Here is an 18,517-nt window from a genome sequence, read left to right on the forward strand (position 1 = left end):
TACTTGGACAATAGCTGGAATTGCGGGAACAGGATAAGCGGCTAGGCCTAACAGACGAACAAGGCCGTGCTCTGTACTATGGTCAACGCTACACAGATGATGACCCGGTGAATGTTTGATACAAAGCAGTGTTCATAAAGGATAGATTATGCAAAATCTTCTTTCTAATATGATACATGAGGAAGAAAGAATTAGTCTCTGCATTTTTGACAACTGGAGGGGAAAAAAAAGAAACTCAGAGTGTAATAGATCGAGTCATTTTCTTGTCGCTGTTTCTAGCCGATGGACGAAACATTATCCTTTATGATCATTATGTGCTCTGTTGTAGACTTTTGTGCCTACACTCATTGCCATATGGGTTAGCTGGGTTGAACAAGATTTTGTCTCAAGGACTCTTTTTGTATTCCTTTCTCATCAGTATAAATGTAAAAAAAAAAGAAAAAAAAGGAAAGAAAAGAAGGGTTTTGATTGCAGGAATCCCTCCTATGAAGTTAGTAGCCTATGAGAAGTTTGTTTAAGCCAGCCTGACCCACCTGCCTAACTTCACCTCATGTACTTATACGGGAGGTCCTTACTCTACTAGTGAAGTAGTAGTTTGAGTTGATACATTAAAGTACTTTATTTTTATTATTATTTTCATCATTATTATCATTGTTGTTATTATTATTATTTTTTAAAATTTGTATTGCTCCTTGAGGAATTAAGACGTCTGAACAGATAGACAGTATATTAGTGGGAATATGTGTTTAAAAGTGTGATGTTATTTGATGTTTGCCCTAGGTGTATATGGTGCTGTTAGAGCATTACATAATGAAGTTAAATATTTGAGATGAATAAAAATAAACCTTCAATATTAAGTGAATTTGAATTAAGGAAGTGTGTGGTGTGAGAGTGGATATGAGAATATAAATGTCCGACAATAAATAAGTGTTAAGCTTAATTAAATAGATGTGAATATATGATAATACATAGTAATTCAGTATTTTTTAGATTTATTTGTTTTGTTTCCAAATAAAAAGATATTAGTTCAACAAAATAGCTCAAAGTAGTAACTACAAATATGTACAAGTTGGAGTGATCTTAACTTTTTCGCTCTAGGTGCGAAGCTGTTGGTACTTGAAGCTTTGTACGCAGAAGTTATTTCACTCTTAACCAGCACTGATTTTAGAAGAAGTCAAGCTCGTTGACTTGGTTAATGTTACTTTATTTTTGTCACCAGAGTTAGTGTATATTCCTCTTTCTTCTAAAACCTTGCTGGTTATTTAGACAGTTCGTTTGTTGAAATTACAGTACATGAACACTGATTTGAACCTTGGCTTTGAGTGAATTGAGTTTTTATTACCACACCTATGTTCCATTATTAATATTTGTTTAGATATTTCTTTACATTTTACTTGTGGTGATTTTAGTTTTTTTTTGTAAAGGCTAACAAAACTGCATTATATTTTTTGAAATTTGGTATTTTGACTTGAAGGAGAATAGTGTTATATCTAATATGTGGTTTATATATTAGCTTAATTAAAAAAAGAAAGAGAAAAAAACAACTGCATCTCACCTGGAAGTGAGAAGCAAAATGCAGTACGTAACAGACCTTCCTTTGCAGGTTTTATTAATAGATTATTCTGGAAATATTAGACTAGATGGATGATAAGAAGATTATTTTGACAGTGATTGTAGCAAGGATATTATAACTTATTTATTACTTCTTTAAGTGCATGTGACTGAATATAGTATGAGTAGTTTGTTGTGGTAAATATGGTAAAACTTTCATTCTACAAAAAAATTGTGCCTTCCTTTATGCATGTTTCTGTTGATTTGCTGTTTTGGTCCTTGGGTACTTGTTTTCTGCTTTATTGTACATATGCAGTATACCCTATCTTAGTTTCTTTATTTCTGGTTTGCAAATGGGAAGGTTTCCTTTGTTTTGATACTCTAATCCTAGTTTGTTGATATAAAAGGTGTCTATAGGATGTCTTCAGACCAAACACTTTTTCTTAGAGCAGTGGTTCCCAAACTTTTTAACAGTACATCCCTCATTATGTATGCTTTAAAATGAGAAATTTTGCATCGATGCCTTATGCACATTCAGGAGTTGGTGGGTTTTCTTTGTGGCAACTCCACTGGAGGTCAGGTCAGGTCAAGTTGATAGAATGAAATTTGATTTGATTTACGGAGGTGAATTATTCCTGTGTATGACACGAATGGGAACGTGTTGTCAGAAATGTCACTTGATAAGTACTTAACCCATTCCCGACGGGGGATTTCTAGCCTAGAATGTCCAAATGCCGGGGCGTTCGAATTATTAGGCCTAAATCAATTGAATAGCTGGCACAATACTGTGCCGCCCGGCTTTTGAGTGAAATGTGGCGCGGTACACATGCTGTATGCCCGTCCTGTTTTAAACCCTGCTGGATGTCTTGCATACCTTGAATAAGGGATGTACAACCCAGTTTGGAAACTGCTGAGATAAAGCTTCTTAGTCTCTTCTCTAATTATTTAGAATTTCTCTTGCATGTTTGTTTTTCTGTTACTATCTGCATGTATTTGTATTTGTTTGGTGACAATTACAGCTAGAAGCCATAGCAAAAACAGATTCTCCGAAGCCATCTGGTGCCTTGGGTGATGGGAGTAGCGTAGAAGTTCTCCCTACCTTCAACCGTTTCATACCCCTTCCTCCCTATTCCCCACGACCACCCAACATGCGACGCCATTCCTTACCCACCCCTGTACAGGCTTTCTTTACAGCTTTTTCATGTCCTGCACTCACAGAAATACAGGCTAGCAGACACAGCTCTCCAATAAGATTGTCATCTGAGATTGCATTGGTCAAAATGTATCCTAAAGGATCGTTGAAGCGTCATAGAAAGAGACTGAATTCAAGCTCAAACCCACAGCTCTCTCAGACAATTCACGTTAAAGATTCAGACACTGATAACCTCTTTGCAGAAATGCGCAATCAGAGGTGCAGTTATTACACAGACCGGCCAGTAAGTGATCCAGTTGGGAATTCAGTGATGCTCAGTTCTAAAGTATCATCAGTTGATAGCCCGTTCACCTCTCCAAGTCTCACTAATGATAAAAATGACAAGAAATTTGATGGTATGGCTTTACTGGAGGAGCCAGAGAAGGAGTGGGAGTGTAAATCATCAAGTTCAGTGGGTGAGTTTGTGAGTTTAGATCATTATGAAGCTCCCTATCTAGAGGAATCTTTGTATAGAATAACAGAGTTTTGCTTCTCTGAAGCTGATGATCAGCAGGATGATGGGAGTGAAGGTACTGATAATGTCGTTTTAAGATTACCTGAAGGTGAAAATGAAGGCGAAAATTGTCAGAAAGCAGGGAGAAGAAGTCAGGTATACAGTTTTGCTGATAATGTGAGAGATAGTGCAACTCTCCCTCCAATATATGAAATGGAGGGGGAAGGACTTGATGTTACAGAACTAAGCAACCCCTCAGGTTCGGTAGAGTTTTGGAGTTACGAGAGCCTTCTAGATGATAAAACAAATGCGGTTAATAATACTACTGATGCTCTGAGGAATTCAGAGAGAGAAAAGGTTTTGTCCCGAGCTCAGTATTGTGGGGATAATGATTCCATTATGAGTTATTATCCAGTCATTCCTTGTAATGGCCTAAAGGACTCAGTACGTAATGTGGACCATCTTATAGCTAGATTGGATGGCGTACAGGGGTGCCCCTCTCCTTCATCTCCTTTTCCTCTCACCCCCCCCAACACTTGTGATTCCTCTCCTAAACTCACTAATGGTAAACACACACCAAGAAATAACCTGCATGCACTCTCTCAAGTGAAGGTAATGTTGATTAGTTTATTTGTTTTAAAAGCTGCTCTTGCACATACTAAAAGCTTTGAAATATCGGCTTGCATGGTATACAAACAAACTTGCTTTTTGTTTTTGTATGGTGTTACTTCTGCATGATTAAAACTGAAAAGCAAAAAGATCTGCTTGACTAACATTTTGTGACAAAATTAATTTACTGTGATCAGTGCTTATAATTGGATGTTTCTGTCTATATATTCTATTCCTAGAATTTACTAATACAACATGTATCCGTATTGGTATGTAGCACTACTTTCTCTGCTACGTATACTTAGTCTTTATTCAGTCCTGTGATGATGCTATGACTAGCATGCCAGATAGGCATGTTTTGCAACCAAGTGTGTGCGTCCTACTATGACTGTATTGTGAGTTGACACTTTCTGGTACATTATTTCAGTTTGAGTTAAAGGAACTCAAGAGGAAAGAAGAGGAGGAGGAGGAGGAACGACGAAGACAAGAGGAATTAGCAAGACAAGCAGCTGCTCCTCCTCCGCAGTCACCTGATCAACCAACGGATGGGTAAGGAGTGCTGTGCTGTTGTTGTTGTTATTGTTGTTGTTGATATTGTTGTTGATAGTGGAATAGTTTTTCCCTGCTAAATTATTGCCATCTTTTGAAACGATTATCATTGTAATATATGTAATTATTATGATAATTATGGTAATGATGATGCAATGATATTGATGATTATAATGATGATAATAAAAATTATAAGGATCATAAAGATAGAGGATGATGATATTTATGATGATGATGATAATAAAAATCTTCTTTAGAAAGTACAAATAGTTGTTGAACCATGAACTTGGGTCTTATGATACATATATAATTTCAGACATGATATTTTGGCAAACATGTATCGCTATGAAGTCATTGCTAGATATACTCTCTGTAACAGACAAAGAACAAATTTAATGGCTCTTTCTATCCCGCAGAGTTGATGGTGCAGATGACTCGCATGTCAATGGCGAGGAGCACGACGAATCACGAGAAGGTAAAGGATAGGGGATAGGCAGCCTGTAATGTTGGCGGCAGTTTGACCACGACACAAATCTGGTGTACTAGCATTTGTTTAAGTACAGAGGAAGTGGCATCAGTCCATTCTTTAGAACTTGGGATTCAAGTATATATATGAATATATATATATATATTTTTTCAAATGTAGGATATGACTACTACTAGTGGTGGGCTTTTTAAGAGATTAAGAATTTTGTGAAAGTTTCGATAAGTTTCTATTCTATTTTGTTTTGCTATATCTAGATGAAAGCGTAGGGTTTTTCAGATAGTTTATTTTCATTCATTAAAAGTTGTTATTTGGAACTTCAGAAATAGACATCAGTAGGTCAAGAAATCAGAGAATTTGATTTTGAGAATACATCCATCGTCGGATCTAACAGTTAGACCATAAAGTAAACGGCTTATTGATTTGAAAATAGGGGAATGACTGACTTCTACATCGGTAAAGGGAAACCTGATGCCACTCACTTTCATTGACGGAATCTTGTACGATGCCCAAAGAGAAAGGCTAACAATCTTGATTATTTATACTTTACGTTGGTGATTACATTTAACCAAAGTAGACTAACAATTTGCATGAGTTGAAGTTGAGATCCTTTTTTAATTTTTGAAGATCTGGATATCCATTTGCAACATACATACACACAGAAGCCAAGGAGAACATCATGAATTTAGAAGCTGGGACAGATGTGATATCACGAACACGGTTTCAGAGCACATTTGCATAATGAATACTCCATTGTGTGCACATAGCAGTTGCACCATACACCTCAGGCTGCAAAATTGCACGGCTTTATAGTTTCATTGAACAGAAGAGTAGTGTCACTGGAACAGACATCTTCTTCAGAGATTATCTACTCTGACTGGTGCCAGCAATGGCATGAGACATGTTTTCCTCCCTATGATATGTGTAAAAGTCTTTCCATACATCTACCACACACACACACACACACACATGGGTAGTGAAATGCACCTCTTAAGTAGACGTCTATTTATTTACACCATCTTGTGGCAGCCGGGGAGCCTCCAACAGCAGTGCTCCCCTCCCCCCCCAGGGGCAAACTCCATGCCTTGCCCAGAGGTAAGATGCAACTGTGGCAATGTGTGGCAGGCTTTTCACGCACAACACATGTTGTTGCTGCTGCTCAGTCACATTGCTTAAAGGGTTGAACCTTGTGTGAATACAATCCACGAATTAGTTCTTGGCACATGCCATACAAGATATACGTTTGACGCTTAGAAGGAGTGTTGTAGAGTAATGTGTTGAAAAAGCTTAAATTTGTGCATTACACTAAGAATATGAATTTCCAGTGTGTTTTTCTGGCATGCTTTGTAAGATGAGCTTTGCCTGACTTGTTGACCCACATCTACAGTACTGTCCCAGCTAGTCTGTTTGATTATTATTATTTTTTTTTTTTTTTTATTGATTTTACCCAATTGACATAACTAATATGACCAGATATTGCCAGTATATTTAAAGAGAACCTATTGAGAAGTGTAAGTCCCCAGGTGTGGTTTTTCATTACTTCATTTTTTATTTGATGTCTTCTTATGGTGATGGCTAAAAAAGGGGAATGTCAAAAGGGATGTCAGTTTCGTAGGTCTGACGTCTCCTTACCTATTAGTGGGAACAGGAAGCTCCTCTTTGGGCCCGTTGGTGCGTTGCTCTGATAGTAGGTGCTGAAGCTCCTCTGCTTCTCGGTTGAAAGTGTAGGAGCAAGTGGTTCTTCAACTGGTAATGGTGTCTATACAGTGTTTGTTGGATTTCATCTCTTGTGTAAGCTGGGATGGTGAAGGTTGCACAGTCCAGACAGTCAAAGGGCATTATTAATGTTTCTCTTCAGAGATCAAGGTGAGGTGTCATGTTGTGTTATTTATTTATTTTTTTTCTTGTAGTGACCATGTTTGGATCAGTATTTAGAGTAGCATTTGGAAGGAATGCCGCCTAGTCATGATTTAGGTCTTGTTATGTTATTTTGCATTGGTAGTTGTTGTAATATGTTGCCTCATTAGAATATTTACATGTTTTTGGAATGTGAAAGAATATTATTTAGCATGAAGTTATATGCTTTATACATTTGTTTTCAATAGTAATTTTATTGAATGTGTTTTATATTATTTTTTCAGTGTGTTAGAATTATGCATATATTCATATATATTTTTTAAAAGATAGAATTTTAAATGATTTGCATGACTATTGCATGAAGCATGATATGCATGATATGCTGTGTTGTAGAGCATGAAGAGGGTGCTGCAGTGAAGGGGGGAAGTGCGCCAGGCACCCCACGCCCCCCCTCCACTCCCGTCACCCCGACCCCAACATCGGCTGCGGTCAGAGCCCGCCCTGGCTCGGCAACTCTCCCGCCCAAGTCGTCGATTTCACCCCTCGCCTCGAGTGAGTACGCCCCTCTGTGACAGGGATGGTTCACTGTGATTTTATTTGATTTAAAGTTTTCTTATGGTTAATTAATTTTTTTTTTTCACTTAAATGTCATTTCCTTTTCATTTGCAATAAATTGATGATGGATATAATTTGAAATTAAGCTGAATGATGCAGATAAAAGTGCTTTCTTTGCTTACTCACAAGAGGTAAGTATGCTAGCTATTTTGTGCTCTTGCTAGATTTTCAAAAATCATTGTGTTTGCATGTTGGAATGTTTGCTTTATTTTCTTGTTGTGATAGGTAGTTTTTGAGTATTGTATTTCGGCAATAAGTTTATCAGCAAAATGTAATTAAGAACTAAAATAATTTGGTCAGTATTATCAACAATATTCCAATGTCAGTCTCAGTCACATATTCTGTGAACACAACTTACCGAGTAACTTAACAGTATTGTTTGCTGATTAAACCTATTGATCTGTTATTAGTGTTGTAGACTGAAGAATGAGATGTAGTAAGCACTTTTGAAGTCTTTGTCCTTTTTTCTTGCTTGCCATAGCATGCTCATGTCTGCTAGAGTGTTCCTGAAGCTTTACTTTCTTGCCAGAAGTGGTGAGGGGCAATGAGATCCGTGTAAGTAATGTGTGGCCTCAGTGGAGAGACACGTGTTCTTTTCCCGTCTACTTTCACTCTGAACTATGCTTTCATCCTGGCGCTTGGACACTCCAGAGATGTCAGTGCTTTGTTTTTGCACCTTATTGCAGCGTTTCCCACTGTCGAGCTCAGCTTACTTTAAATTTAAAAGATAATTAGCTAAATTTTCCACTGAGGCCAAACTGGTGTTGCACCAACCATGTTCTGAACCCTGTGCGTTCCTGTTTTGTCCGTTCAGCCCCTACTCCTGCTAGTAAGGAGTCGCGACGGAGGGTGCGTTCTAGGTCCAAGTCTCCCTTCCGCTCTTTCCGCTGGAAGAAAACCAAGCAATCTCCATCCGAAGCACCGGGTAGTGCATCTGACGATGAGTCCAATCTGGAGAGGGCAGCAGGTAAATTTTGATGATTGTAAGGTGATCAACAGGTGTAGGTCTCTTTCTATATACACAGTTTTACCCTTGACTTTGTAACTGATTCAGGGTCCTCCTTTTGAGAAGTGGAGTTCGCATACTGGTTATGAAACAATCAAAACTTTCTTCTATGGTTTTCTCGGCACCGCAGAAAGATCTGGTGCAGGTAGCAGTGTATTATTTTAGGTATCAGGTTAAGTATACTGGTGAATGAGGTAGATCAAAGGGAAAAAGGTCGACATTACTGCTCCGGCTGATAAGCTAATGAGCTTGGCGGGCATTTAGCTGAAAGATTAGATCGTTTGGGGTTTTAAAAGGCAGACAATCATGACACGCTGGCTGAAACATATCAAGGCTGAGTTCGTGTTATCTTCCCTAACATGCAGCCCCAAAGCACCCCCCCACAGTGGTCCCTGCGGCGACCATTACCACTGCAGCGGCACCCACAGCCCCTGCCCCAGTCAAGGAAGGTATGGTTGGAAGCCTCGGTAAAAAGTCATCCAATTTTACCTACTTATAACCTACATGCTCTTAGTTAGGCCAACACTGTTACTGCCTGCATTTATTGTCATAGTTAACTTTAATAATTATTCTTATTTTTACCGTCATTTTAATTTTACTTATTTTATGCATCTGCACCTTAGGCTGGAATGAATGCCACCCCCATCCCCCCTCAGATTAATGGAATAATGACATGCCTGCATCGGCCTTTGGCTTTTAGATATAGAGAAACCAGCTGCGATTTAAAAGACCGTTGATTTGCAGGTTTGACGTGTGTATTATGTGAAGTGTTGGTGGGAGGCGAAAGGTTGGAGTCTTTCCAATCAACGTGTGCTTGTTTTTGATTTATTTATCTATTTTTTATGGTGTATGTTATTGGGATTCTGATATTGTGAACAGATTTAAGGATTGTACATTTTTTTTCTTTTTTTTGGTTGAGAGGAATATCAAATATATGTTGCCTAGCTTTCATGTTGTGTGTTGATTATTATTATTATATAGATCGTAGGCTGCTTTGAACATATTGCTTATGGTATGATTTAGTCCATATTATTTATGTAAATTTATATAATTGTATATTTATTCCATAGTGTAATTTAAGTACTGAAAGAGTTTTGTTACCTGCATGACCCAAATATGCATGTAGTTTACTTATCTTTTTGTTATAGCGTATGATATATTAGTTTTGTGGTATGTGGATAATTATTTGACATGATCCAATTTGCTTATTACTCAAATATTTTTAGGATTAACCCTAGGTAACAAGACTAGTGTAATGACCTTCAGATTATGTTATTGTTGTAACTGGTATTTGAAGTAAATAAAGTCGAGCCAGGAGTGATTTTCCGAGCGTAACTGATTTGGCCACAACTCTGAACAGAACGGCCGAGTCCCAGCGGAGACGAAGACCAGCTGGAAGGCAGTCTGGTTCGTAAGCACGAATGGGAGTCCACTACGAAGAAGGCATCCAACAGGTAATGGTCACAGCGTGTGTCATAAAGGCTTTATGTGTAAACAGAGATTGCTCATAGTATCATGAGTATTTGGTGTTTGTATTGTTTTATAAAACTATTATTCTGAATGACATGCAGAAGTTTTTTTCATTTATGAGGGAGAGGAATATATATAAACTACATTGATGTATTTTAGATACTGTAAGCCGCACTTCTTTGTGGTCATAGAATACAATAAGTATAGCGTAACGATGAAAAATTTACTAGACTTGTAATATTTATTTACATTACCAAGTATTTGCTTGAATTTCATGTTTTTTATGTTACATCTTCAGGTCCTGGGACAAGGTATTTGTGGTGCTACGTGGCAACATGATCTTCTTCTACAAAGACCGCAAGAGTTACCAGGCCGCTCCAGAGGTGTTCTTCAGAGCGGAAGCACCTGTCGACGTCTCCGGGGGAACAGCATCCGTGGCAGATGACTACACAAAGAAGAAGCACGTCATGCGACTCAAGTGAGTGGACTCTGATTTTCCGTAACTTCATTTTTCTTCCCCATCTGTGCACTGGATTTTTCTTCTTTCATTTTCTTATATATGGTTGTAAAAATGTCAAGTCTTGAGATGGATGTCACTCATGACTGACTATATCACTGGATTTCAGATTTGAGAGATTGATAAAGGAGATTGAAGTCCAAGATGATCATTGATAACAAAAAGTAATGATTATCATTTGGCCGGAAATCTTACATTTCAAGGAGTTAACTAATTTTTTCTGAGTTCTAATGCTGACACTTGCTTGCAGGCTTGTTGGTGGTGCTGAGTACCTGTTCCAAGCCAAAGACGAAGAGGAGTTGTTAGTGTGGGTGGCTGCCCTTCAAGCTGCAGTGTCCTCGGAAGGATCAGCCGGGCCCTCTCGCTCCCAGACACTGCCCGCAGGCTCGGAGAAGAAGGACGAGCCGAAACGTCGCAGCTTCTTCACCCTCAAGAAGAAATAGATGAATTCTTAAATTTGCCCCCTCCCACTTCCCCCCTTCCCAGATGTATATCTCCCCTCCCCTCATCATCTCGTTTCACTGTCTTTCTTCCCCATGTGATCTTCTCTCCCTCAACACCCTCTTCAGGAAACATTACCCTCCCCCCCCTCTCCCCCCTCCTCCCCCCTTTTGCCCTCCGAAAGCAACTATCCTAAATCCTCCCGAGCCTAATTTCGGACCCAGTGTAAACTTATAATTGTGGGAGTTAGAAAGCTAGCGCTGGTTGGGTACATGTTGTTGGCTGCTGTCTTTAAATGCTGCTGGGATTGGAAAGGAAAAAACAAAATCTGCTACATAAGCCGTCATAAGCTTCTCTTTATGCAGTAACTCCCAGGCTGGGTCTGAATAGTCACGTGATTAGGACTTGTTCTTAATATATATTTTTTTGTGCATATATTTTTTTTTTTCTCTCTCTCTCTCTCTATCTCCTTCTTTTTTAACATACTTTTCCCTTTGCTGGGATTTGAGTTGTGTAGATGGTACCATACATGGTATTACTGTTATTATATTTTTTTCCCCTAAGGAATATAAACTGTTAACAGTTTTGTGTAATAGCTCTGGTGGAAGGACATGCGAGTCTGTGCAGTTCCCAATTCTTGTCTGCCTAGCACTGCCACGGCTGAGTTTTCCGATTAGTGTTCCTCTATGTGTAGAGGATTGTGTGTGGAAATGTATATTAAGTGTTTTGTCATTTGTCACTTACTTTATCCAAGTAATGATTTGTTAATTTTTATCAGTCTTTAGCTGTAGTATCACATTTTCATTAGATAGCACTAATTGTACTGTACAGAAATAATAGAATCATACCTATTATGCTGCTTTGTGCTTACATTTTTAGAGATATGATATTTCATGTACCACTTCATAGTCGTTCAAATCATTACCAGAGTATGGAAGGCCAGCCAGTACCATAATTCTTGTGAATGGGCAAATACATGCTGCTTTAAAATGTATGTGTGGCACAGTTATAACCATTTATATCCCATAAACCTTTAATCCTAAATGGTCATATTCTACTAAATCAAGTTCACAAGTTTGCTGTCTCTACTCTCAAACCCAAAAAATGCCAAAAAAAAGGACTGAAGACCTGCAGAATGATGCGCTAAGACTGGCCACCCTCTACCAGACAGACGGCCATTGTGCCCTAGTGGTCAAGATGAACACGGTATGATTATTTGCCCTCATTGTGCTCGATTTTGTGCTTTAATTAACTTCTAATTACAGGTTGACTAGTTCTCTGCTGGGGCATCTTAAATTCATATTTAAAAGAAAAAAAAAGAGTTTACTTATACAAAATATAGATTAAATTACTTCTCATAAATGAAGAAAAAAGTATTAACGTTCTAGTCAGGGAACAACAAGAAATTTATTCTTCCATGAGTTTGTCTCACTGTCATATACCTTGATGTATATGTTTCCCAGTTCGGGTTGAGATGTGTGATTATTCTCCCAGCTGTTACGCATAGCTAACATAGGATGTCAGCTGTGATGTTGTGTTTTAGGTTGTCCTTGATAAATCTTATGTAATTATATCTTAAGTGTTCCCTTTTTTTTTTTTTTTTCTCTACCCAAGTTGGTATTCTAAGAATCTCCAGCAGAGAATAGGGCAGCAGATGGTGACTAACGACAGTTTTGTGCATTGTCTCACAAGCTAGACATCTATTGGTCATCTGTACCACTAACTTTTTATTGGAAGGATGTTAGATACATGCTTAATAGCTTCTTAGTTTAGGGTAAGATTTCAGCCTAAAATGACTAAAGAGAGGTAATTTTAATTGTTACAAGATAAAAGTAAACACTGTATATCATATATTGTGACACTTAAATAAAATGGTTTAAGCTATAAGATGCATTTCTTTTATACTAACAAAGAATGAAAGCTTTTGCTCTCTTTTTTTTTTATAGATTTTAGAAAGGTTGGCTTTCTCGTATGAATGAAATTAAATCTATCTTGTTGACCAAGAATGATTTAGCTTATATATATGTATATGTATATATATATATTTATATATATATATGTATATATATGTATATATATATATATATATATTATATATATATATATATATATATATATATATATATATATATATATATATATATATATATATAATATATATATATATATATAATGTATGTACATATGTATTATATATATATACATATACATATATACATTGATATATGTATGTATATAGAAAACACAGGTGCAAAGTTGTCACAACAATAAAACAAATATATATTTGGAATTGATGATTGGACTTGTCTCTGCAATTACAATAGGTATGTCTTTTTGATTATCAGCTGGACCATACAGAGGAAAATATCAGAAACACTACTGCTCTTTTCCCTGAAAAAGTCAGCATTATTGATAAATTTCATCTTGCTATTATATCAGTATCTAACATAACATTCTTCTAATCTTTATTTTATAATCATATATATATAATGATATATATATGTATGTATAATATTTATATAATATATATATATATATATATTATATGTATATATTTAAATATATATATATATATATATATTATATATATATATATATAATATATATATATATATATATATATATATATATATAATATATATATAATATAATATATATATATATATATATATATATATATATATATATATATATATATATATATATATATATAATGTATATACATATATATTTATATAGTTATGTATATACATATATATTTATATAGTTATGCATATGCATATAAGATAAAATATTTTCTTGCACTTTCTTCCATCTTTCCCTCCCTTGCTTTCCCTGTTTTCTCCCATGGATGCCTTAAGCATTATAATCAATAGCTTTTCATTGTAGACAAAGGAAAGTAATGAAATAGAAAACGTATTTATTGTTATAAAAACTTAACACCTGAATGAGTTTTGAAAATAAAACTTGTGCTAGTTTATGTTAATAGTTTGCATCTCAAGAGGTATATAGACAACACACACACTTGTACATGTCAAGAAAAAATGTGTATACATAATATATATATATATATATATATGTGTATATATATATATATATATATATATATATATATATATATATATATATATATATATATATATATATATATATATATATATATGTATATATATTATATAATGTATAAATATAATGTATATATATGTATATACATGTATGATACATGATATATATGAAAACATGTAATTTTAATGCTGCAAACTTAAATTAGTTGAATGCTTCATGGACTTTCACCTGTAAAGAATAGAGCAACAATGAAGTTACTTCCTCAACAAGTGCTATATTGAACTCATGATACTCATTTATAAAGACTTCATGTAGCTATTGGGTTGTCCATATCTACTAGATGTTTGAACTGGTGGTGGTTTGCACTTTATTTAAAGCAAAGACTGAACACTTAATTCTTAAAAAAGGATTCATAGTAAAAATGTGTAGATTCAGGGAAACCAATTTGGGTTAAACTAATTATTTACAATACTGTACCTCTCATACATCAAGTAAATACATCCATAAACAGTAGGTATATTATATTGTAGATATAGAATGAAATTAACCATTATATATTGTAAATGCAATTTAACCAAATTTAACATTGCTTTCACTAACAAATTCAGTATGTCTAATAAAGTTCACAATATTTATTTACACTTTTGACATTTGGCAAGTTAAAAGAACAGCTTTTACTCTTTTGGATATTCAGTTATTAAATTCTGTACATATTTTACTGTAGATTTATGTATTTTCCAGCAAGCTTTTCAGATTATTGATGTTTGCCAACAAATAATCTCAAGTAATTACTGTATAAAAAAAAAGTACATGAATATACACATATCTTAGCACTTATTCTTAACCCATTAACAACGGACAGCGTGACATCAAGTCATATGGTGGCAATACTTGCCACCAGGGACGTGGTATCATGTCATGGCTTTTATATGGCCAGCACAGCATGGTAGGTGATTGTGCACGTAGGTGGGCGCGGCTTCAGCGGGCAAATAGCCCGAGGTGTCAGACCTACGCCTTTTGAAATACCCTGGTGTTGTGTCCAGGTAGAGCCAAAACCAGCCGGGCGTTAATGGGTTAAGAACAACTTCTAACTTCAATAACATTTTAGAAGAAAAATGTTGCTTTCAACATAAGAGAACTAACTGCAAAATGAATCTTCAATAATTGAAAGCACTTGACAGTTAATATTGATAACTGATGACAAAATACCTCATCAAAATTTTACACCCATTTTGCTGGCCTTAACCCATGCTTGTAGACGAGACCTTCTCAAGGACAAGCAAGTCCCAGAGCATTAAGATATAACATGTGTATAAATACATATATTTATAAATAATGTCATAACTATGTATATCTTTTCATCCGTGGATTGTTTTCTCCTTTCCCTTATTTGGATTTGTTCTTCCTCTTCTAGGCCTGACCCAGAGATGCTTTGTTACCCTGGTACTTGGTAGCTGCCAGCTGCTTGTCTTATCCAGTCTTGCTATACACAGTGAAGTTTGCTACTGTGAACATGGATTATAATTTCTGGTGGTCGTCTGATATGTTCCTGATACTGATTCTGTAAGATTTTTCAATTGGGAAATAATTTTTTTTTCAGAATTATTGAGACTTGAGGTATATTGATTTTCTGTATATACCATATCTGAATAATTTGTTGGAAGTTTTGTTTCTTTTGAGTGCACCACATGGAGTTCTATAAATTTTAAAAATTTTATATGTAATTTCTATTTTTTTGTAGGTGTTGAAATTCAAATTGGGCAGAAGTGTCAGTTATGTTTTGTTGTCATATCATTTGTGTAGATTTTTTACATTCTGAACCATTACATGGAACTGTTGCTTTATATTTTATTCTGTACTGTAAGGGAGAGGATTAGTTTTCACATGGTGTATTCTTCTGAAAAATATATTGATACCAACTAGCATGTGCCTGTTTTTTTATTTTCGCCTTTTTATATAAAAAGGAGAGAGAGACAGAGAGAGAGAGGCAGACAGACAGACAGACAGATAGACACAGAGAGGAAGAGAGACCGAGAGACAGACAAGCCATCTTCTACAGAAACAAAAACACATGTCGGAAATTGGTCAGATGACGGAATTACTTTCTAGAGATGCTGATTGGTTGGTGAATGTACTGCAAGGCATAGGGAGCATTGTGGGAAAACTGTGTTAACCCAAATCCTCCAGATGGCATGCAGGGAAGACAGCACCTTCCTGGCTCAAATTCTGGTCGTCATGTAAGGTGACGGCACCTCGATGCCGGGCGTCATAAGATAAGATAAGACCCCAGCATGAGTTAAGGCCTACTCAGTAGCCCCCCAGAAATGCATCGCGCGCCAGTTATCAACGACCCTGAGCATTTGGGTTAAGCTTCGTTGCAGAGAGACGCTCATGGACTCATTGCACCACGAAAAAATCGCTTCTCTAAAATTTTGATAGCCTCTTCGGTTCAGGGAATATTTACTACAGATAAAAATGGATGTTGCTCACGTTGATTAAATTAATAAATAAAGTGACTAAAATCATGTATCAAAATTGTCTCTTCCTAACCCTGTATTTCTTTCTCCTAATATATATATAGTTCCTTGTATTTAAACATTTTTATTATATTTTCTCTCTGTCTCTGTCTGTCTTTTGTTGTGTCTCTACATCTCTGTATCTTTGTATCTCTACAAATTTCATTATATCTGCATCTATATGTTACCCATTGTATCTGCATCTATATATTACCCATTGTATCTCTGCATTTCATATTTCATTGTATCCCTGCATCATGTCCTGTATCTCTTTATCTTCCATCATGCCTCTGGATCTCTCTGTATCTATTATTTCATTGTATCTATTAATCTCATTTATTTCATTCTATCTCTGCATCTCTCTGTATCACTGCATCTCTCATGAGAGATATTTGACATCATATATAAATATAAATATATTCATATAAATATCATATAAATATAAATAAGTCCATTTATCAATTATATATTTATAAATATCATATAAATATATTTTACCTATGCATATACATATTCTAAGGGAATCAAAAAGGTGTTTGAGTAAATATCCAAAATACTGTTTTAAGTAATGATCTTTTATTGATTTACAATATATATATTTTTTCAGTTCCACCCCTTCGGCATTATTGTACCATGGAATGATTTAATGTTTTATCACAGTATGGCATAAGTATATAAGGGTCCAGTACTGCACTCATGCTCTGGCTAATGCTAGCACTAATTTTACATCCACAATGATGTTTTTATACGTTATGAATATCATAACAGTATAATGCTGAAAATCAAAGCAATATTACCCAATAGTCCACTCATGAACAGTGCTAAAAAAAAAAAAAAAATCCCTTTTTGCTGTACTTGAGTTTTGAACTTGAACAACTTTTGGATGGATAAAGACAATACATATTAAACATCTCATATCATGTGCCCATGCCTTCAGTAAATGTTAAAAATCTTTAATTATAACAATATTTCATGAATGCTTACATTGTCCCGATAGTTATACTCCTTGCACTGGACTTGACATACCATACACATATATCTTCACAATTCCTTCCATTATACATTAATTGCTATATCACAATCTACTGAGGAAGTGGTATAATAAGGATATAAAAGATACATATCTGACATCCCAATAAAAACTACTGAATACTCTTCATAAAAAGCTACCTGTTGTCTCTTTTCAAATAAAAGTATTCCCTTTTCAAACTTAACTCGTCTAATTATAAGACAGCTATGTTTGTTGACACGATGTTTTGAATCCAACTTGTATATCAACAATAGGTTTCCGTGACATTTTGCATTAAAAATACAGCAAAGTAATGGAACAATGTATCTTAATACATATACTGGAGTCTACATTTTGAGCCTAACATGTAAACAACAATGATGACAACAGATATACAATAATCATTCTAAACGGTGAATGTGATCAGGCTATCATACACTGAGTAAACTTAAACTAGTTTTAGCCTTAAACCAAGTCCAAACTATGAGTCAGTGCCAAGCGGACACAAGTAGGAAATCCGTCATCAGACCCTCAGTGCCATATCTAACGGGCAGAACAGCAGACTGCTCGTGCCTGTTGTTGAGTGAAAACCCCAGTCACTGCCCGATAGTTGATGATGGTTGATGATGGCTGTGGAACAATAATGAGGAATCGAATCCTTAGGCAGTCCTGTGCAAGGAGAAATGTTGAATGCTCTCATTATCTGCATCCTCTCACTCCCTCTGAACTTAAGAAAGGAAGAGGAAGGCAGAAAGAATAGCACTATTTTTCTTTTTCTTTAAATTGATGCGCACAGTGATCACACTCTACCAATCACATACTGGCCAATGACCACCGTTACCACCTAACCACCCACTGAACAATACCAGGCATACATTAACCCATTCCCGACGGGGGATTTCTAGCCTAGAATGTCCAAATGCCGGGGCTTTCGAATTATTAGGCCTAAATCAATTGAATAGCTGGCACAATACTGTGCCGCCCGGCAACTGGGCTTTTGAATGCGCGGTACACATGCTGTACCACCCGTCCTGTGTGGGTTAAGCCCGACAGATTCTGCTTAGTGAGGCACTACCTGACAGACAGCATGGACTGGCCTTTCAACTTGAGCAAAACTCAAGAGATCATATAACTTCAAACTAAAGTACATCTTAGTATAATCTGATAAATTTATTTCTATG

General features: G+C 35.9%; 1 protein-coding gene across 21 annotated transcripts in view; it reads left to right on the forward strand.

Annotated features, from left to right (window-relative positions):
- beta-Spec (spectrin beta chain) overlaps positions 1-15,736 on the forward strand; it is a 97,518-nt gene extending 81,782 nt beyond the window's left edge. For 5 of the 21 annotated variants that reach the window (XM_086533898.1, XM_086533922.1, XM_086533917.1 and 2 more), the window contains 10 exons: positions 2,571-3,809; positions 4,234-4,355; positions 4,772-4,830; positions 7,090-7,248; positions 8,126-8,278; positions 8,683-8,766; positions 9,678-9,771; positions 10,086-10,265; positions 10,555-11,951; positions 15,226-15,736. In XM_086533898.1, the coding sequence (XP_086390024.1) occupies positions 2,571-3,809; positions 4,234-4,355; positions 4,772-4,830; positions 7,090-7,248; positions 8,126-8,278; positions 8,683-8,766; positions 9,678-9,771; positions 10,086-10,265; positions 10,555-10,747 (2,283 nt within the window). In that variant the 3' untranslated portion in view covers positions 10,748-11,951; positions 15,226-15,736. Of the gene's footprint in view, positions 1-14; positions 108-2,570; positions 3,810-4,233; positions 4,356-4,771; positions 4,831-7,089; positions 7,249-8,125; positions 8,279-8,682; positions 8,767-9,677; positions 9,772-10,085; positions 10,266-10,554; positions 12,633-15,225 lie in introns of those variants that run through there. The other 16 variants (XM_086533981.1, XM_086533998.1, XM_086533991.1 and 13 more) reach the window with 11 other exon arrangements.
- The last annotated feature ends 2,781 nt before the right edge of the window (positions 15,737-18,517 follow it).

Source organism: Penaeus japonicus, unplaced genomic scaffold (genome assembly GCF_977035675.1).
Source record: "Penaeus japonicus unplaced genomic scaffold, GWHDUDI00000001_assembly GWHDUDI00000003, whole genome shotgun sequence".
Taxonomy (NCBI): domain Eukaryota; kingdom Metazoa; phylum Arthropoda; class Malacostraca; order Decapoda; family Penaeidae; genus Penaeus; species Penaeus japonicus.